We start from the raw sequence: 21,886 nt of genomic DNA on the forward strand, positions 1-21,886 counted from the left end.
ATAGCCACAACAATCCTAGGTGTTTATTCAGTACTGTGGCTAAATTGGTTAGAAATAAAGCCTCAACTGAACCAGATATTCCGTCACAGCACAAGAGTAATGACTTCATGAATTTCTTTACTGATAAAATTTAAATAATCAGAAATAAAATTGGAATTATGTAATCATCTGTCACAGCACATCAGAAAACAGTATCTCACAAATTTCCTCACGTGCAGCTTCAATCCTTTGCTGTCATAGGTCATGATGAGCTAACAAAATGTATAGAAACATAAAAAGCCACAACATGTATGTTAGATCCAACACCAACCAAGCTCTTAAAAGAGGTATTCCCTGTAATCTCAGAACCTCTTCTTAATACTATCAACTCCTTGTTATCCTTAGGATATGTCTCAAGAAACTTTAAAATGGCAGTTATCAAACCGCTTATTAAGAAGCCACAGCTCGATCCTGGAGAACTGGCTAATTATAGACCGATTTCAAATCTCCCATTTATGTTGAAAATACTAGAAAATGTAGTGTCCTCCCAAATATGTTCATTTCTACAGAGAAATAGTCAGGATTTAGGCATCATCACAGTACAGAGACTGCTCTTATCAGAGTCACAAATGACTTGCTCTTATCATCTGATCGCGGCTGCATTTCTCTTCTAGTGCTTTTAGATCTTAGTGCTGCATTCGACACGATAGATCACGACATTCTCTTGAATAGGCTGGGGAATTATGTTGGCATTTGTGGAGTTGCATTAGCATGGTTTAGGTCCTGTTTAGCAGACCACTACCACTTTGTCTATGTAAATGAGGAATTGTCAAACCAAACAAAAGTAAAGTATGGAGTGCCACAGGGGTCAGTTTTAGGGCCTCTGCATTTCTCCTTGTATATGCTTCCCCTGGGAGATATTATCAGGAATCATGGAATAATTTCCACTGTGGATGTCCTGTTACATCATCTACAAGCAAAGAAATTAGGTGTTATATTTGATACCAATCTGTCCTTTGACAATCTAATTGCCAATGTTTCTTCCCCCTCAGAAATATTGCTAAATTACGACACATGCTCACTGTTGCTGATGCTGAAAAATTAATTAATGTTTATTGTATTTAATGTATTTCCCCACATCTTTCTTACTCCCCACAGGTGAGTATTAACATCTGGGCTCTGCCTTTTGTGTTTATCAGTACTATCCCTAACCAGGTCCTAACATTATCTTTTGCCAGTCTGGCAACATGGGGGTTCTCAATACTTTTCATTTACCAATTTTCAGTGGCCATAGCTCTAGCACATGTGTGTCAGTAATACGCCGTTATGGTGTAAGATTCCCATAACGTCAGCTACTAACGCATCATCGAGAGAGCGACTTGAAAGGGAACGTCTCGGTTGTATTGTAAATGTAACCTCGGTTCCCTGAAATGGAGTTTTACAAACAAAGTTTGGGAGGAGCTTGTTCATTTAATCCAACCAATCACAACACCAGAGTAAGCCAATATAAACCGGTGCTTACCTCACTGCTGTGACAATTCCTCCGCCATCACTCCTCCACCCCAACTTCACCTTCAGTACTATTTTCCTAGTTTTATATATACAAAACTGACATCCCTACCCCTAAATCTAACCAATAATGTCACAAAATGAAATATGAGGTGAACAATACAAACATCCATACTCTAAACCCTACACCTAACCTGACCAAAAGTGGCGTAAAAGCAAATTTAAAAGCAAAAATACGTAATTTCGTGGCAATTATATGAAATGTTCATCTCATTGGCTTTGCTGAACTCGTACCCCGGTCTTCTGCATTGAAAGTCTTATTCTTATTATAACTCTAATCAATGTAAATCTAACAAAGCATGCACACTCTTAAAAAGATAAAGAAAAGTAAAGAACAAATAATACAATTCACAATGATGACTTTTACACCAAAGACCAGAACAACTAATCAGTGTATTAGCTGTTTGTAGCCGCTTGATTTCACTCTGGATCAGAGGATTATCCATCAGATGCACCACCTCGGGAAGCTAGTTATTTCTGTCTTTGTGTTCTATGTGTTATTGCACGGCTGCTGTTTATGTCAATTAGCCTGGCTGGACATTTACCTCAATTCTCCTACGGAAGTGAATAAAAATCTATATCTAATTTAGTAACACAGCCTTTAAGTGACTAAAACAGCCAGCTCAATTCGATTAGAAACCTATTGATCTGAGATTTAGGAGAATTTAGGTGTCGTACATAGATTAAAAGTCATATTAGGTGTTTGTTGTTGGTGTAGAAAGCGGAGATACGTGGATACAAAAAAGGAGGGGGGTGGATGCAGTGACACCCGGGACGGAGAGGTGCAGCGATCTTGGTGTGTGCACATGTACAGTCTCCTGTGTGTTGTGGTTATACAGAGATGGTTCCACCTCTAAAAACCGAAATTGTGCCCAAGACAAAATAATGGCAAAAACGGCAATTGCGAGTGGGGTGGCAGGCTTTGGTCCATAGTGGCCACGGCCACACTTGACCACCCCCTAGCTCCAGCCCTGAGTGGATTTGAAGACAATGGGGGTTGATATTGATGTTATGAATAGAATGGGTTTAATTGTGCTTTGGATTTTACATCCATTAGGGATATGTGGCAAAACAAACCATCCTGCACCCATTCTCAGAAAATTGTCAAATGTTTTCATTCAAAATCAATTTGGATGTTCTTGTTATTTGACTTTTGGTATTGCTAATGGATTTTTCAGAACATACACAATCAGAAGTAGAAGGATTTGTTGTTTAATTTTATATATATTACATCAACACAAGCTTTTCACCTACATGTTAATATATAACATACTTGTTTCCAAAGTACTAATGACTGTACAAAGTACTAATGACCCACAATGATTGGACGAAATTGGACAGTGTGCACATTTGACACAAACAAGCAGAGAAGAAGAATGGCATTCAGAAGTGATCGTCCCATGCCACAAATCCCTTCAAAAACGTTACCACAGTACAGTGGCAGATTTAGGCATGAGCAACATGGGCAGCCTACAAATTATAAGAGGTGATTTGAAAACACTATTAATCACTCATGATGTGTTAACATTGTGATATTTAACAAAGATAGTGAGATGGGAATGATTCATGTTGATTTACTCTAGTGTCATTGCGGTCCTGCGTGGTTGAGAAGACTAATAATGCTCAGGCTCATAAACTAGTTGATTGATGCCGTATGCCTGTTCCTAAATGCCATTGCACATGTCTCTTGCACGTTTTTATCATTATTATAACCCCCAAAATGAAAACTATATTGTCTCAGCATATAAATGAAACAGTTTCATCAAAAACAAAAAGTCTTGGAAAGTTAAATAGTGATGTTGCTATGCTGACTATCACTCATGGAGTCTCGAATACATATCCAGGGTGTGCTGAGTGACTCCAGTCAGGTTTTCTAAGCAACCAATTTGGCCCGGTTGCTAGGGAGGGTAGCAGAGGCGGCGGCAGCCGATTTTGCCGGGGCTTCAGCCCCGAATGTTTTGAGTGCAGCCCCGAATGTATTTTGAATAGTTGACTGACAAATATGAAACCGGACAATAGCCTACGTAAACCCACAAAATCATAAGTTGCCTTATTTCATTGTGCTTTGGCTTTGCACATACTGCATACAGCCTGTAAAAATAGACATAGGCATAATCTAGCCTATAGAATAAGTTTCTTTGCTGTCGGTAGCCTATGGGCGACTCCGTTTCTTCCTCTCTGTTGAATATGCAGCAGGTAGGGGAGGAGCTGACATCAACTTACGTTACTTAGTGGCGAGTTAACAGCAGTTAGCAGGAAAGACAGCAAAAATGAAGCAAATGAGGCTTCTAAAATTTCCGAAAGAAGTTAGTGGGTAAGAATTCACATTTGTTTTTGTCCTAAAAGTCTAAAGCATGGTTAGCGCATCCGTCTCTCACGCTGAAGACCGCGGTTCGAGTCCCGTTCGGAGCATAATTTTCTTGTTTATCAGGTGTTGTTTTCTCTAAGGATAACCAATAAGCATTAGCATAAAATGTATGTTTGACTTGTTTTGTGATATTAGTTTGTAGTAAATATACACTTTGAGGGTAGCAAAGATGTGCCAGAATCAGGCATGGAAACTGGTAACAATTAATCAGTCACTTTACTTTAGAGAAAGTTAAAAGTGAAACATTGTTTATCCCAATGATCCTAATGAAAGGATTTTGACAGATGAACATGGAGAATTATATACAGTTCGATGCCATGGTGTGTCAATGAACTTAGACTAAAGTCATTCATGTATTGCTTTAACTTAAGATCTTATATATCATTTTGACTATTTATGTCAAAAAATAGAAATTATTTATATTAAAAAAAATTTTTTACTTCACTTTACTCACTATAATATAACTCTTTTGTGACGACTTTATGTTAATGTACATGAAAATTCAAGAATCATGATAGATCTTAGGGCAATCCCACTGATCTGCTCTTCTTCAATGGTATTGGTCTACAATTTGACATATGTAGCACTTGATGAATTAGTTGTTTGAAGCTTATTTGCAATAAGTTATGTGCTGTATCTGTTCTTTTGCATCACAGATGATTCAGGGAGGAGAGAGGATGAGTTTGTCGAGGATAGTACAAGAGTGGAAGATTTAGGAACTGTAGAAACAGTCCCAGCGAGAGCAAAACTCAAAGAATACCCTCTCACCAGCTTTGGACTACAGAGAAGTGGTTGCTAGTGTGAAAATAAAATGGTCTGGGCTAAGCCCCGGATGTCCTTCAATGCTGGAAACGCCTCTGGAGGGTAGAGTCACATGAGGTAACCTCCTTGTAGTCGCTATAATGTGGTTCTCGCTCTCGGTGGGGCACGTGGTGAGCGGAGCGTGGATGCCGCGGAGAATAGCGTGAAGCCTCCACACGCGCTACGTCTCTGCGGTAACGCGCTCAACAAGCCACCTGATAAGATGCTCGATGTCTCCCCTTTTCTCCCCAATTTGGAATGCCCAATTCCCAATGCGCTCTAAGTCCTCGTGGTGGTGTAGTGAATCGCCTCAATCCGGGTGGTGGAGGACGAATCTCAGTTGCCTCCACGTCTGAGACGTCAATTCATGCATCTTATCACATGACATGTTGAACGCGTTACCGCGGTGACATAGCACATGTGGAGGCCCATGCTATTCTCTGCGGCATCCACGCCAAACTCACCACGCGCCCCACCGAGAGTGAGAACCACATTATAGCGACCACGAGGAGGTTACCCCATGTGACTCTACCCTCCCTAGCAACCGGGACAATTTGGTTGCTAAGGAGACCTGGCTGGAGTCACTCAACACACCCTGGATTCAAACTCGTGACCCCAGTGGTGGTAGTCAGCATTTTTTCTCTAATCATCAGCTACTCGGGGGCAGTGAATATTTTTGCTTCAGTTCAGGCTTTAGCAGTTAACGGTTAAACAATTATATAAAACATATAAAGATACCCCCGCGACCCTGTACACAGGATAAGCGGTTGACGATGGATGGATGGATGGATATAAAGATACCGAACCATTGTTTTGGTAAACAAATAATGTTGTAAATACATTGTAATAGGTTTAGGCTGGTTTGACTCACACAAGTTCCATGCTCGCTATCTCTGGCTAATGTGAGATATAGGCCTAAGGGGGAGTTTTAGCACAGTGGACGAACATTTCAGATGGTCCCTTACGCACTATAAGTGATATACAACTAACTTCAAACCAAAAACTATCCCGCTTAGAATTAAGGGTCTGCCCATGCGAAAAGTCCCTTTAGTTGAAGCCAAAAATCTAAATAATAAAATCACAAAATTAGATGTTCCCTATGTGCATATGGAGTGAATTACATAGGCATAGATTTAGGTAGGGATGATAGGGACATGTCCCTGTCAACTTCCAGAAAATTGGAAATGTCCCGACCAACATTTGGAGAGTTTTGCCACACAGGAAATACTTTAATGTATATTTATATATTATTGTGCTACCTCTTCTGAAGCAGCGCAAAAACGGTAGTCACGTGACACCTGTTCCTTTTCCTTTTTTATTAATACCAGAGTTTTGCATGCAGCCCAATGGAGGATTCTGCTTTTTCGGCCATAAAGCGCCCTCTTGAGGAAGACATCTTAAAATTTAAACGATTGGGCATTTGGGATAAAAAAATAAGTAATTAGCTGTAGGCTAAGCCTAAAGCCTAATTTGTTCAGCAATATGAGAAAAGATTCTCCCCTTAATTTGTTTATATTATGATGTCATTTTGTAATTTGTTAATTTACCCTACCCTTTGTTTATGGATAATACATTTGACAGAAATCCATTTCATGTCTGTTGGATATAATTTTCTCGAGGTAAATCTTGAAAAAGATAACATTTGATTTTGATCCACTAATCTTAGGTTTATCACATCGTATATCGGTGTCACATCATCCAAGTTTATCGAATATCACAATTTTCCTCTTCGTTGTGCAGCCCTAGTGGTCACATTTACATTTATGCATTTGGCAGATGCTTTTATCCAAAGCGACTTACAGTGCACTTATTACAGGGACAATCCCCCAGAGCAACCTGGTGTTAAGTGCCTTACTCAAGGACACAATGGTGGTGACTGTGGGGATCAAACCAGCAACCTTCAGATTACCAGATATGTGCTTTAGCCCACTACGCCAACTATTGATTTTAGGTTGTTGATTATGAGAATAGAGTCAATATGGAGTGGTGGTGGCGTAGTGGGCTAAAGCACTTAACTGGTAATCAGAAGGTTGCTGGTTTGATCCCCACAGCCATACAGCCACCACCACTCCCCTGTTTAGTTTCTTAAAAAACTAAAATAGTTTAAAATATAATACGGTGAGACAGAGAAACTTTGAAATGAGAGAATAATGTTATTTTGTCTATATTTGCAGACTGACTTTCTCGCATTTTCTAAACACCAACATTTTGAAAGTTTGTCCTTGCAATATGTCCCATCCAACTTTCAAACCAAAACTACACCCTTGATTAATTCCCTCTACCAAATAGCGGCCGAGCCAAATGTGAATTCATTGCAAGTTGAGGAATTACTGATTGATGTTCTACAATTTTTGTTGATAAATGGAGAGTAAAAAACGAACCTTTGAATGGTTCTTTAAATGACAATATTCTGTATGAATATTGGCTTGAATGATGGGAAATGTGTCTATGCAGCAGAGTGGAATACAATAAATGTGCCCATCTCAGTGTTGTTGGGGCTGAGCCCCTCCTTGAGTCAGCCCCGAGTAAATGCGTATCAAGCTGCTCAGTAGACACTCTGCAGGCGACAGTAGAGCGGTTAATACCTGGTGGCTGGATGGGTGGTCTTTAACATTCAATACGACCAATTTACACGAGCTCCTGTTGATGAACCCACTTCTTCGAAACACCTTAGGGGATGCACGATAATGCTGGCATGGATTTGTTTTCTCTCTGCAGGACATACATCTGCTTCTGTGGCATTAAACTTCTCAATTTAAAGATGGTAAGACACTATCAGGTCTTTAAAATAAGACACTGTTAAGCTAAAAAATAAGTAGTGTCTTTTGGAGAGGGATTTCCTTAATAATTGCATAATTGCTAAGGGAATTATAAATGATGCTTGGGCTATGAAGATGTTATTTGCAAATTTTGAAAGATATTTCTATGTTTATGACAATCTATATGATAAGTGGACTAAAGTAACAGCTGGTGCAAACGTGCATTTTCACATGTAAATATGATTGATCACTGTGCATTAAAATGGTAAAATCCAGACCTAAATCAATTTTTTTATTCATGCATATGCACATACTTATGAACTGAATGTCATGTTAACAGGGCATCTAGCAATCTCTCTTACGCTTATTGAACACTTATTTATTTGGTCTTAATTACTGCGCATAGCTGTCAATTGATTTTCTAATAATCGTTCTTATTTTCTCTTTTCAGAGTTAGAGAACGAATGCTAAATATGGATATAAGAACTGAAATGAACATGTCTGAAGACGTGATCCCAAACTCCTTATTTGAGCCCACAAATTGCTGCACATCTGCCAATAACCATGTTGAGGATGCCTTACTAGACGGTCTGGAAGACAGTACAAAACTAGTGGGTGTTCAAGTGATTTTGATTTTGGCTTACAGCACCATTATCATCTTAGGTGTGACCGGGAACTCACTGGTCATCTACGTAGTGTACAAGTTTAGAAATTTACACACAGTCACTAACTATTTCATTGTCAACTTGGCTGTGGCAGACTTATTGGTCAACACATTGTGTTTACCTTTTACTTTGATGTACACACTGTACGGAGAGTGGAAATTTGGACAGGTGATGTGCTACCTGCTCCCATATGCACAAGGCTTAGCGGTGCACGTTTCAACCATCACGCTCAACGTGATCGCACTGGACCGGTACCGTAGCATTGTCTATCACATGGAAACCAAGATGTCCAAAGACATGTGTGTAGTCGTCATTGTGATCACATGGGTAGCGAGCGCTATCCTCGCTAGCCCTCTAGCTATCTTTCGTGAATATGTGACCTTTGACCTAACACCCGAGCAGTCGATTCAGGGTTGCGCTGAGAGGTGGCCTGGAAGCAGTACGGATGGGACCATCTACAGCATTTCCATGTTTTTTATACAGTACGGCCTGCCATTATCGATCATTTCATTTGCCTACATACGGATCTGGAACAAGCTAAGAAATCACGTTAGCCCCGGTGGCGGCCGTAGCGACAGACATCAGCGGCGACAGAAGACGACAAAAATGCTCGTGGCTGTAGTGGTGGTCTTCACCGTTAGCTGGCTGCCCTTTCACGCCTTCCAGCTGGCTGTGGACATTGATAGCAGTGTATTGGAAATGAAAGACTTCAAATTGCTCTATACAGCCTTCCATATTGTGGCCATGTGCTCCACCTTTGCCAATCCCATCCTCTATGGCTGGATGAACAGGAACTATAGAGGATCCTTTGTGGCTGTGTTCAAGTGTGGCAGGTTAAACAACCAAATAAGAAGGGTTTGTAGAAGTAAGGGAGTAAGGGGTAAATGTACAGCATGCAATAAGCAAAATACAATCAGTGTTACCTTTGTACAGGCAAACACACTGTTGTGATGGTCGTTTGGTTTTTGAGAAGGCAACACTTTAATCAAATATTATCATAATTAGGACTATTTAAATGGTCTGCACTTATATAGCGCCTTTTTTAACCTTAGAGGTTACCAAAGTGATTTATGCTGTGTCCCAATCACCCATTCACACACCAGTGACGGCAGAGCTGCCATGTAAGGTGCTAGTCTGCCATTGGGAGCAACTTGGGGTTCAGTGTCTTGCCCAAGGACACTTCGGCATGTGGAGTCTTGTGGGCCAGGAATCGACCCGCCAACCCCGTGATTGGCAGCCGACCCACTCTACCACCTGAGCCACAGATGCCCCATTTAAAGTATTGTCAAAATATGGGAAATGAGAAGACTCTGAAGGAAACCTGCCTCTGCCCCACAGATTGCCTGACCGTTGCCAGATTTATAAGACTATCATGGTGAATTTGTGACTAACCAATTACTTGTACTTTCTTGTTGTGTGATCTACATTGTTATAATGTCATATGTATTTGGATGTATTTAGAATAAGCATATGATCGAAACATTTGAGCCGTATTTATGAAGAATGAAGAGATGTGTGAACACAGTTACTGAGGCAGGAATGTCTTTTGCAAGCGTCATATATTGAATACTGTATCTTTCAGTTGTTGTTGTTTTCATTACCTGTTACAAAAGTCACAATAAACATTCTAAGCATGTGCTCGAGATGTATTCAATTACCGGGAGGATTTCTTGTAATTTACTGTTAATATCAGTATTCCTAATTCTGATCAGCCACTGGCCCATGAAAGATCAATGGGATGACAAGAACACCAGACCAATCAATACTCGTTAAGCACAAGAGAACAACATAAAAATAGGTTAAGAGGGTCTCAGAGTATTGATCCTGTCAATTACAGTCCAGTCTGGCTTTGTAAGTCGCAAAGAGCACACAAGCATTATATAAAGGCCAATACTGAATTTCTGTCTCTGCACAAAGCTGTTTATATAGAGACATCTTCAGCACGTGCATTGCCAGCTCTGCTGCCATCTCATGGTTAGGCTTTGCTAATTTTTAAGACAAAAAAATAAGCTTAACCTTCTGAGACCTCAGCGTGTGCATTTAACATTTTTCAAATTCTACAAATAGTTTCCCTAAAAATTGACAGTGGAACGAAGTTGTGATATTTTATGCAATTTCAAGCTAAAGAAAGTCTTAAAAATTTAAAATATATATATTTTTTAAGCAAATAGTTTATTATGTGTCCAGGAGTGTTGACTATTCATGTTTTTGATATATTAAAGACATTACAGCTGATTTTCTATAAAGCTGAATAAATAATTCAGATTGAAAGTAATGTCCAGCATCGTCCAATCACTGCCAACCATATTAAAATAAAATGATGCATTATAAATGGTGAATCTATGAACTGATGATCATCGTCCCATGTGTGTCAAACATTGAGTGATCCAAACATCATCTGCAGCCTGAAACTGAACTTTTGATCCGATTTTAGGAGTGAACGCACTTAACTGCATAGAGAGCTATAGGATGCTCCCTTGCTCCCTATTTAGTGCATGATTTAACCTCCAGTGTGCTGTCTGTCTGCACTGGTCTCAGAACAGTTATAGAGAGCTATAGGATGCTCCCTTGCTCCCTATTTAGTGAATGACTTAACCTCCAGTGTGCTGTCTGTCTGCACTGGTCTCAGAACAGTTATAGAGAGCTATAGGATGCTCCCTTGCTCCCTATTTAGTGCACGACTTAACCTCCAGTGTGCTGTCTGTCTGCACTGGTCTCAGAACAGTTATAGAGAGCTATAGGATGCTCCCTTGCTCCCTATTTAGTGCACGACTTAACCTCCAGTGTGCTGTCTGTCTGCACTGGTCTCAGAACAGTTATAGGAGAGCTATAGGATGCTCCCTTGCTCCCTATTTAGTGCATGACTTAACCTCCAGTGTGCTGTCTGTCTGCACTGGTCTCAGAACAGTTAGAAATGCACCTTATTTTCATCCTGACTCCATATAAAGCCTCTGAAAGACACATTTATCAGCTTTTACATGAATACATTTATTCTCAATGTGATAATGACAGTAAATATAGGATTTGTATAGAAAGTTAGTCCATTATATACATTATTTTACTACACTTTCTAATCATGCCACAGATTGGATGGTGACTGTGTATGGGTTAAGGGCTTGCTGGTTAGTTTCTTACGAAGACCGTGAGTTGTTGAAACATTACACTGTAGCACCATGAATGGAGGCCCAGAGCCTTTAGTGACTCCAGTAAACAAGACGTACATACAATCTGCTTGAAGCAACTGGAGTTTGAGAGAGCTATTAAAAGACACTGAAGTCACATGTCAAGATACAATACTTTTATTTACAAATTAATACAAAAAATACAAATATATATATTATACACAAGGATAAGTCTTCAATATTCCCTTAAATGACAGCATTGATTTGTCTTTAATTATCATGTTAACCTATTTAAATAGCATAAAAATGACATAAATCACCTTTAAGGACAACTTGATGATTATATCATGCAGCGTAACTGGATAACATTATCGTAAGTGAATTTTTTACATTTTTACGACATCATTTCAAATCTGCTAAATGAACATGTTTTGGGGATATTACCATTTACCGTATTAATGGAGCTCATTTTCCAAACGGGATGGTTTTATTAGGTGGGCTCCATGGTGGAGGGGGCACATCTTGAAGGATTTCTTGTATCTTTTTTTCTTTTCGCTCTCTCTTTTGTTGAAACTCTTTTCTTTTCTGTGATAAAATGACAAGAAGAACATCAATTCAACATCAAAACCTTTTCAGAATAGTGACAACAATGGAGTGGCAAAAGGCATTTCAGATGTGATTTGATCTGTCTGACATCTTATTTTATCTGCATTCTGATAATTAATAATAAAGAGTAATGCCATAACACAAGTATTTACTTTAAAAGAGCCTACAAGAAGGTATGTATTTGGCAAACACACATTAGGCCCGTGCATACTTCCTACAGAGTCGAAGAACGAAAGGGTGTGACATCATTTAAAATCAAGTCTGGCCAAAAAGTAACAGCTCGCCAGAGGGAACAACTTGTACCGACTGCTAAACACCTTACTGCCATTGGTCAACGTCACCGGTGGGTGTTACCTGGAGCTCCACCCATTTTGAGGTTGACAGCTAATTCCTGTTCGGCCACTTAAGATCAGTCAACATGAACACACTGAGGTGCAAAATTGACCAACGTCTGTACGATCCTTCACATAGAGACATTTTCCAAGAACATGTCATGTGATGTTTTTGTTTATTTAGTCTACAAAGACAATCAAATCCACTCAAATACTCTCAAGTGCCTATTCACTCTTGTGCCATCTGCCCGAAGTAAGATATGCCTCTCTTATCATCATTCTTTTCTGTATTCTACCCATTAACACTCTTTTATACACCCATGCTTGCAGTAGTATCAGTGTCATCATAAATGACAACACCAGAGAGTATTCGGTGCATATTACGGCCTTGTGTCGCATGTTAGCTCATAAGCATCATTGTAAAGGGATTAATGGAAAGGAAGATGCGAGAACCATCTTGACAATGTAAATAATAAATTAATTATAAACTTAACCAAAAAGACAAACACAAACACACACAGGTGTCGGGCAGCTGCCCGTAAATCTCTCTCTCTGTCGCATTGCAGTCTCCAGTTGGCCTTTATCCCTCTCGGAGGCTTGATTAGCCTGATTAGGGGGTGGTGTGCGGAATCACGACCCGGACCCGCCCTCAACCCTGCCACATTCCTGCTTCATTCTCTCAGGCCGTGGTGTCCCCGGCATGACGTTCTCCCCTTTCTCTGGGGAGGGGTGGGCCTTCCACACCATATGCCGGCAGGTCATCCCCGTCTACCTGGATGAGGGAGGGGACAAGGGGAGGGAAACCAAAAAAATGTGGCACCTACACGCCATAACGGCGATCGTGTCAAATTAACAAAACATTTAAAAAAGAGAGGGAAAGGTGGAAACACGGAGCGGCAGTGGGAGAGAGAAAAAACCCACTAACCTCCACCCTCTAATGGACGACAGCCGCGCCTTCCCGGACGCGCCTCCCCGGATGGATCGGAGGCAGACCTCCGGCCCTTGGCGGACGGAACGCCCCGCCGCATTATTGGTGGACGGTAGGTGTGTCCCCCGCCCCTGGAAGCGGTAACCGCTCCAGGCGGTTGGTTGGGAGCCCCTCCTCCCCTCGCGGTCGGCGGCCGTTCCTCCGCTTCCAGGCGGCTGGGCTCCTCCATCCTATGGCTGCGGCTGCTCCTTTGGGGTGGATGGTAGCGGCGAGAACTCCACTACAACGCATCCCTCCTCCTTCTGGGTTTCAGCACCAGTGTAAAGGGATTAATGGAAAGGAGGAGGCTCCGCCCTCCGCCCTGCCACAATCATGATTTCAGTTTCAAACTTCTGTTTACCTCTGAACAATTTTGTAAGTGTGCTGGGGCCTTAAGTGTGCATTACAGCCCAAATTGATTTGACATTAGCATTTAGCAAAGTTGCAGAATGGCCCGTTTGCCATTAGGGTACTTATAAAAGCTAAGCCCAGGGCAGGCTGTGTATTCATGAACTAGTGAAGGGAACTTACTGTAACATTGTAACATACCATCCATTTGTCATACATCTCCAAGGCAATTCTTTCTCTTTCCTCCTTTTCATATTCCTCTTCCACTTCCTTTATCTTCTCCTTGTGTTCTGCCTTTACCTTCTCTTGAATCACTTTCTTCTTTCGTCCACTCCTATGTAATATTTAAAGTCATTAACGGCAAGTCACGTTCTTTTACCCACAGCGGCACAGTCATAATGTTAGTCTGTACCCTGAGGCTTCTTAATCAAGTTATAATTGCTTGAGAGACTTGAGCGTGATCAGCTGTGAGCTAGTCAACAAAATAAAATGACATGAATAAAATAGGGTTTTTTTTGTTCTTACCATACATTGAAAGCAGAAGTGCAGTCCCTCTTCCTCTCCTCTTTCTCCCTGACCTGCTGTAGTGTCTGTCTTTTCTCAGTCTGTTTCATTTTCCTTATCCTTTCTTTTAGGACACTGTCGTGCTCCTGTTTCCATTTCTCAAAAACCTGTTTTTACATTGTCATCTCTTTATGTGAATGATGCATTGCACTAAAGTTGCACTCAACAGTACGTTCCATGTGTGCTTCTGAGTTCCCTCTCAAAGGATTTAGTTAACCCCCCCAAAATTCACCCTTGTGTCGGTGAGTACCATTTACTGTGCATGCATGACACATACCGTTTGACCATCTCAGACAGTAGATGCAGTGATAGTGTTACATTACTGAGTCACTGCATTTATTGAAGCAAAATTTCCACAAAATTAACCGTTCTAATAACACAAACCTGTTTCGCTGTATCTTTCTTCTCTTGATTTTTATCCATTTCCATTTGCTGTATGTTAATTGCCTCCTGCTTTTCTTTTACTTTCTTTCTGATGACTTCCCCTTTTTTCTCCTTCCAGGCATTATAAGAGGCCTTAGCATCTGCGATTTTTGCAAGCTTTTCCTAAGAAAGGGAAGGACAAATATTTGATGAATCACAGCAGGATTGTGGCACATGCAACAACAAAAAAGCATGTTTGATTGTATTGATTGTAGGAGAAGCATGTGGTTAATCTTGCCTTTACCTCTTGCCTTTTCTCCTCTTTCAATTTCTCTTCCTGCTTCTTTGCCCTCATCATAAGTTCTATGTTTTCTTCTTTCTTTCTTAGCCATTCCTGTCGGGAAAAATCCAAGCATGATTTGTACAAGATTTTGCATTTTTGTTTGACACATTTTAAATGCCTTAGACAAAAAGTAATGAAATTAATAGACAGTCAATTTATTATAAATTCCATTGCCTCCAAGTATAACATTAGGATGTTTTAAATGATTAGTCGAACCTGGTACACCGCAGCTCTTAGTGAATCTGCTGCCGCTGGAGTCTGTTGGGTCTCCTGCATCCTCTGATCCAGAATCTTCAGTGAACCGAGGTATTTAGACTCTGCTCTGTTGGAGCTCTTGGACTTTCTTGAACTGGATGACCAAGAGCCTGGAGGTCTAACGTATAAAAGACATTCGTGATTGGGGCATTTGAGAAACACTCATCAGTTAACAGTATGAGGAATTGAACAAATTCACTAACCTGTCTGTGGATCTGCTAGTAATTTGGCTCTGTGTGGCGGATGTGTGGTAAGGGTTTGCGTGGGGATCCTCCTGATGATAAAAAAAGTGGAGACTTCACATTTAATAAGGAATTACTTTAGCATTTACAGGGTTAGTGCACCCACAACTCTATCATTCATTACACTGAAAACATAAATAACTTGAATATAATCCCCATAAGCCCTTGCACTTGAGTCATTTAAAGTGTTTTGAAGCTCTCACGTGAGTGAGCCGTTGAATTAGCCACACCCTCTCATTCCAAAGCCCAGCCCTCAAAGATACATTTGAGACCAAAGCTGAGCAAAATAGCAGGATTGTTTGTTCCCGTTACTGTCAAATTCAACAGTGGCACAATAGCGCCCTCATCTGGCAAACATTATGAATGACAGCCTCAATGATCCACTTCAAATACAACACTATGAGAACGAGCAAAATGATTGACAGCAGAAAAGCTCAACATTTTACAGAGTCTACTCTGACCTGATTTTCCTGAAAGGACGTTGAGTGTTGTCCCTCTTTGCTTTCCTCTGAGGCAGCTAAAAAGAAACAATTAAATACGTATCACTTAAAAATGAATAACTTGCATAATTATACACTAATAAACTTTTCGACAGTCTAATTATCCTCCCACACGTACCACTTCCTGCAGTGGCTGGAGCCTCAGACGCTTGCTCCTCTGTTAAAGACGACTGCGTCTTGACCCGTTCTGACATGACACAGCCTTTATCTGGACCCTACAGTAAACAATATACATCAGAACATCAGACTCCGCCCTGGCCCTTAAAGGGACAGTTCATCCAAAAATGACAATTCTGTCATTGTTTATGGACTCCCTTTTCACTTGAACACAATAACCAACTCCAAATAGGAGCTTTGACCAAAACGTTTACATTTAATTACCGCCATTAATTAAAGATGATCCCTCTTCTTCCAAATGAAAAGTGTAATAGCATTCCTGTGCTTGTGTTTTAGCATATAAAGAATTTAACGTGTTTCCATGGTGATCTGTGCCATGCTAGTCTTTCAATCATTTACAAATTCTCACCTGAACACTCTTGGTAGGGGTTTGACTCTTCTCGGAAGAGGACATGTTAGAGAGGGCTATGGACATAGAAGAGGTAGCTGCTCCGCTGCCGGCAGGGGTCTCCGCCTGTGTTTCCTCCTCTAGCTGACAACTGTCCCCCATATGTAATGCCTTCTGCCGGGGCTTGGGTCTGGGGGACTTGTCTTCAGCAAGAAAACCTGCTTATATAAAAGAAAGTTTGTTTTATCCGTTTGCTTTTTTACCGGGATTGTGCCCCGAATGTTTATATCATCTTGTAGTGATGTCAAAAATACCATATTTTAATATTAAGTAATAATTAGCCTATACTGGTCTTTCTGCAATATAAGACCGAATACAGACGCAATTCAGTACCCAAACACGGTCTTGTTGCCGTCTTGTTTGTTGCATATGTGCACATGCAAGAAAAGGGCTCGCAACTTGTGAGTGCGGCCGTGTATCATTGGTCAAAATGTCTTGGTGAGATTTTGGAAACTGCGTTCAGCTGTAACCCTGAAAACAGAGAGTAATATATAAAGATAAAGCACCACTTGCAAACTTTAGCTCATGAGCCACGGCATTTACAAAACACTTCTACTAAGAAACAAGCCATGAAAATCTTTGCATATTTAGTTTATTTTTTAAATCACATTTTAAAGTGCGTAGTGTTAAAGGTATAGTACACGCAAATGAAGATTTTTAGAAGAATATTTCAGCTCAGTACAATGCAAGCGAATGGTGACCAGAACTTTGAAGCTCAAAAAAGCACATAAAGATAGCATAGAAGTCATCCATAAGACTTCAGTGGTTCAATCCATGTCTTTTTAAGTGATTTGATGGGTTTGGGTGAGAAACAGATTAAAATAAAAAAACAAAAAGTCATTTTTTCCCTCTAAATCTCCACTTTAACTTTTACATCTGAAAGTCACTGTTTAGTTTTACTTTCACATCTGAAAATTTAAAGTTGAGATTTTGCGTAAAAAAGGTTTTTGTTTCTCACCCACACCAATGATATCGCTTCTGGAGACCACTGGAGTCGTATGGATGACTTTTATGCTGCCTTTATGTGCTTTTTTAAGCTTCAAAGTTCTGTTCAACATTCACTTGCATTGTATGGACCTGCAGGGCAGAAATATTCTTCTATACATCTTCATTCATGTTCTGCTGAAGAAAGAAAGTCACACATATCTGGGATGGCATGAGGATGAGTAAATGATTACATTTACATTTACATTTATGCATTTGGCAGACGCTTTTATCCAAAGCGACATACAGTGCAATTATTACAGGGACAATCCCCCCGGAACAAAAGTCTGTAACCCCTCACGGAAAAATTTAATCATGGCTGACTGTGAATGACACTTTTCTTGAATGGCAAAACGTTACTGAGTGCACCTTTAATTTTTAAAATCCTTTGAGCTGACTGTAAAGACAGGGTCAAGCCTAGCTCTGAAAACTACATTTTTCAACAAGAATGTGGTCACTATGGAGATATCATTAAAATCAAGATGCAAAAGATCAAGATGCATGCAGAGTAAAATAACGAGTGGTCAAACTAGCAGGTATTAATAATGGGTCTGACTTGTTGTGACAACCGGTCTTGTAAAGTACCAGAGATTGTAAACACCAGCAGATATGCAAACACTTTAGCCCTGACCTGTACAGAGTGTTGGTTTAACACGCCTCTCCCTGGGATGAGGAATAGGCAGGTCACCATCTTTTTCGGAGGGCAGTGGCAATGGACTGTCCCACATCGGGTCCTCTGATAGAAGGGGGTCGGGAGATTCCCATTGGCTATTCTCAGAGCTGAGTGTCAGACGAGATTCTGACGGGCTCTTCTTCACCTCAGAAGATTCTGCCTGGGGTCTCATCCTCATCACTGATTCTGACTGATCAGCGTTCTGGAGTAAAGTGGACTCAGGTTGACACTTGTCAGATTGAAGGGACAAAGGGGAATCCGGCTCCTGATGTTTCACTGGGGTCTGAGAGTTGCTTGGAGTGGAACGAAAAGAACCGTGGCTATCTATACTCGCCATGGAGCTTAGCGGTTCATCTTGCACGGAGGAACTTTGTCTTTTAGTTTTCAGGAAGGATACTACTTTTTTGGGGTTTACATTTTCCTCTTCATCATCTGTAAGCTTGAAATCATTTATCTTGCCTTTTGTCCTCCCAGATTTAAATCTTGCCTTTTTCTGTTTTTGTATTTTAAGGAGTTTGTTGAGCACATCTGTAGAAAGCAATCCAATATTTTCAATACTAGGTAAAGAACACTGAAAATTACATACATGCAAATTACGTGATATCAGAGAATACACACAGAAATGAAACCTTTGGACATTGTTGCCCCAAGGGCAGTTCACCCAAAAATGTAAATTCTCTCATCATTTACTCACCCTCATAATATCCCAGATGTGTGTGACTTACTTTCTTCTGCAGAACACAAATGTAGATTTTCAGGAGAATATTTCAGCGCTTTAGGTTCATACAATGCAAGTGAATGGTGACCAGAACTTTGAAGCTCCAAAAAGCACATAAAGACAGCACGAAAGTAATCCATACAACTTCAGTGGTTTAATCCATGTCTTTAGAAGTGAGTTTTGGAAAGAGAACAGACCAATAGGTAACTCCTTTTTCGCTGTACATCTATCCATTGCAGTCTCCAGGCACGGTCATGATTTCAAGCTCGTTTAAACTTCCCAGTGATTGACGCATGTGCAGACTGCTAGATGGTGCTATAGGAAGTGTAATCAAGCTTGAAATCATGATCACCAAGGAGACTGCTGATGTAACAGCAGACCGGAGCGTGACTACTGTGAGTATTTTCCATTTCCCTTTTTGATCTGTAACTAGTAGCACCAAATGGACTACATATTTCTAGAGCAAATAGTTTTCCTAAAAACATATGTGGACAGCAGGACTAAGTTGCGAAATTTTTATAATAGCACAATTCGTTCTGATTCAAAATAATGTCCAGCATCGTCCATTCACTGCCAACCATGTTCAAATAAAATGATGCATTATAAATGGTGAATCTATGTACTGATGATCATCGTCCCATGTGTGTCAAACATGTTGAGTGATCCAAACATCATCTGCAGCCTGAAACTGAACTTCTGATCCGATTTTAGGAGTGAACGCACTTAACTGCACAGAGAGCTATAGGATGCTCCCTATTGAGTGAACGACTTAAAAGGTGCTCTAAGTAATTTTTGCCATTCTGGAATTTTTACAAGCTAAGCTTTTGAATTAGCCACACCCCCTTTTTTTCAAAAACCCCTCATATCAAAGACACCGTTGTCACCGACACCGAGCAAAAAGGCGTCATCTCATGGTTCACAAACATAACAGTAGCGAAATGGCGCCCTCAACTGACAACAGTTATGGACAACATGGCATAAAAGTGGCATTAAGCCTCAATATTTCAATGCACCTACAAGAATCCGCAAAATGATTGACAGGTAGAAATTGTCAGAAACCACGGTCCGCAGACACATTTGTGTTTGCTGTTTACAGAGTCTAGTCAACACTTATTTCACTATTCAGTTCGAAATGCACCTTATTTTCATCCTAACGCCACATGAAGCTTCTGAAAGCAATTTTTTTTAGCTTTTGCAAAAACACATTAATTCTCAATGTGATAATACACAGCGAATATAGGAAAAATAGAGCAAAAGTACATAAGAGTGTTTATCCGTGTTGCGTTCCACGATAAATCGCTCAAGTTTAAAAAATGTCATAATGAAGGAAACTAGAGACTATAATCTTTTGACTCAAACAGGTTTCAATGAAAAACCTTAATTAGGTTTTTTTACCAGATGTAGTTTTGTTGGCGTTTCTCCCAAAGACAAACTGCGCTGAGGATGTCGGCGCCATGTTGTTTTGTCACGTGACTCTGTAAACTTCGAAAGTTTACAATAACAGTATTCTTTTGAAATTTGCACTGCTGATTCTGTATACTACAGTGCATTCATCTATCCATTTACATAACATTTAATATTCATCTTATTCCACATTATCATTAAATCAGGATTGCAGAGCATGTGTATGAAATCATAATCACCAAGGACACCGCTGATGTCAAGATTTACAGTGGAAAAGGAGTTATATTTTGGTCTGTTCTCATCCAAAATCCTCTAGATATCTTCTGAAGACATGGATTAAACCACTGGATTCGTATGGATTACTTTTATGCTGCTATTATGTGCTTCAAAGTGCTGGTCACCATTCATTTGCATTGTATGGACCTACAGAGCTGGGATGGCATGAGGGTGAGTAAATGATGAGAGAATTTTAATTTTAGGTGAACTATCCCTTTAAGTACAGATATGGCAGATTAGCATAATATTGTAATAACTTGCCATCGTCGTCGTCATCATCATCATCATCATCGAAGTCATCAGAGTAACTTTGTTTATGTCGACTGGCTCTAGTAGACACAGCTGCCTCCAGCTCATCCTGAAATTCAACAACATTCATGTGTTATTGAGCTTTTTAGTGAAACACGTTTGATATCGTATGCTGCCCAAACACTGCTTTGGTTTTGAAACACAACCTATGCGTTTTTAGCTTAGAGAAAACTAATGACTTGATACTGTTACCTGGAAAGTTGTTCTTCTGGATGTTTTAGGGCTTTTCGTGTGAGCAAGTGTTGTAGAAAAGGGCTTGTCGTCCATCATATCTAACGAGCAGTTTCGACGCAATTATTGTTAAACAAGCTCAATTTTAGATATAACAATCAAGCACCAAAGATCCATACAATCATAACCTACCAGAGCCTCAAAACAAACGAGTAAAAGCAAGCGTGAATTATGCGGAACAGTTATCTGTTTACGCGTGTCACCACAGCAACTGCCGAACGCGTATTGACGAAACCTACTATGAGGAAGGCTAAGCTCATGAATATTAATTAGGCTGTGCTGACGTTACTTAGTATTCACCAGCTGATTGGTCCCCTCTAACCTAAGCCGTCATTGTCACGTTACGTTACGTTATTAATACCAGAGCCAATTTAGCAGAGACGGGACCACTTCTATTCAAATGAATGGAACGCCCAACGGTCAACGGATGTAAAAATGTAAGTACACTTAAAAGAGCCAATAACCTTTTAGATAGAGATAACGTCTGTCAATCAACGCGCATGCGCTTTAAGTACACGAGCCGGGAAATTTGCGTTTTTGTTTTGCGTAATTTGAAATAAAGAAGAATAATTAATGATTCCAGTATTGTCCGATTTACTGACGATTTGAAATATGTTCTTTGATGGTAATCTTGACCAACTGTTTTTGAGATTTGGGTCTTTCTCCATTCAAAAAGATAGGAGCTGCACTATAATGACTGGAAATAACCTCCCGAGAGCGTTCCAGAGATGGTCGGCAGTGGACTGACTCGCTGTAGAAACTTTGTTAATATTCACAAGATTAGTGACGCAGGAGTGAAATCAAAACAACTGAAGTTACAACATCAGCCACCAGGGGGAGTTAGACGTCAATGTTCCTGTATCGCTGACACTGTTGATTTCTCACAATCATAATGAAGGATTTTCAGAGGTTCAAAGGCTTGAAACCACAATTCAGCCCATTT

At 40.3% G+C, this 21,886-nt stretch overlaps 2 protein-coding genes across 2 annotated transcripts; one reads left to right on the forward strand and one right to left on the reverse strand.

Annotated features, from left to right (window-relative positions):
- The first annotated feature begins 7,949 nt into the window (after positions 1-7,949).
- Positions 7,950-9,092, forward strand: npy2r (neuropeptide Y receptor Y2). The gene has a single exon (XM_052137320.1). The coding sequence runs from the start codon at positions 7,950-7,952 to the stop codon at positions 9,090-9,092; it is 1,143 nt and encodes a 380-aa protein (XP_051993280.1).
- A 2,410-nt stretch (positions 9,093-11,502) lies between these two features.
- On the reverse strand, positions 11,503-21,136 carry map9 (microtubule-associated protein 9). Its single transcript, XM_052137302.1, has 13 exons — positions 20,905-21,136; positions 20,665-20,761; positions 17,964-18,533; positions 16,310-16,506; positions 15,902-15,998; positions 15,745-15,800; positions 15,245-15,315; positions 15,003-15,159; positions 14,748-14,837; positions 14,465-14,626; positions 14,042-14,187; positions 13,718-13,850; positions 11,503-11,848 (listed from the first exon to the last, which is right to left on the reverse strand). Exons 1-13 carry the CDS (start codon positions 20,980-20,982, stop codon positions 11,729-11,731), a joined length of 1,974 nt encoding a protein of 657 aa, XP_051993262.1. The 5' UTR covers positions 20,983-21,136; the 3' UTR covers positions 11,503-11,728.
- Between the last annotated feature and the right edge of the window lie 750 nt (positions 21,137-21,886).

This window comes from Xyrauchen texanus, chromosome 11 (assembly GCF_025860055.1).
Source record: "Xyrauchen texanus isolate HMW12.3.18 chromosome 11, RBS_HiC_50CHRs, whole genome shotgun sequence".
NCBI lineage: Eukaryota > Metazoa > Chordata > Actinopteri > Cypriniformes > Catostomidae > Xyrauchen > Xyrauchen texanus.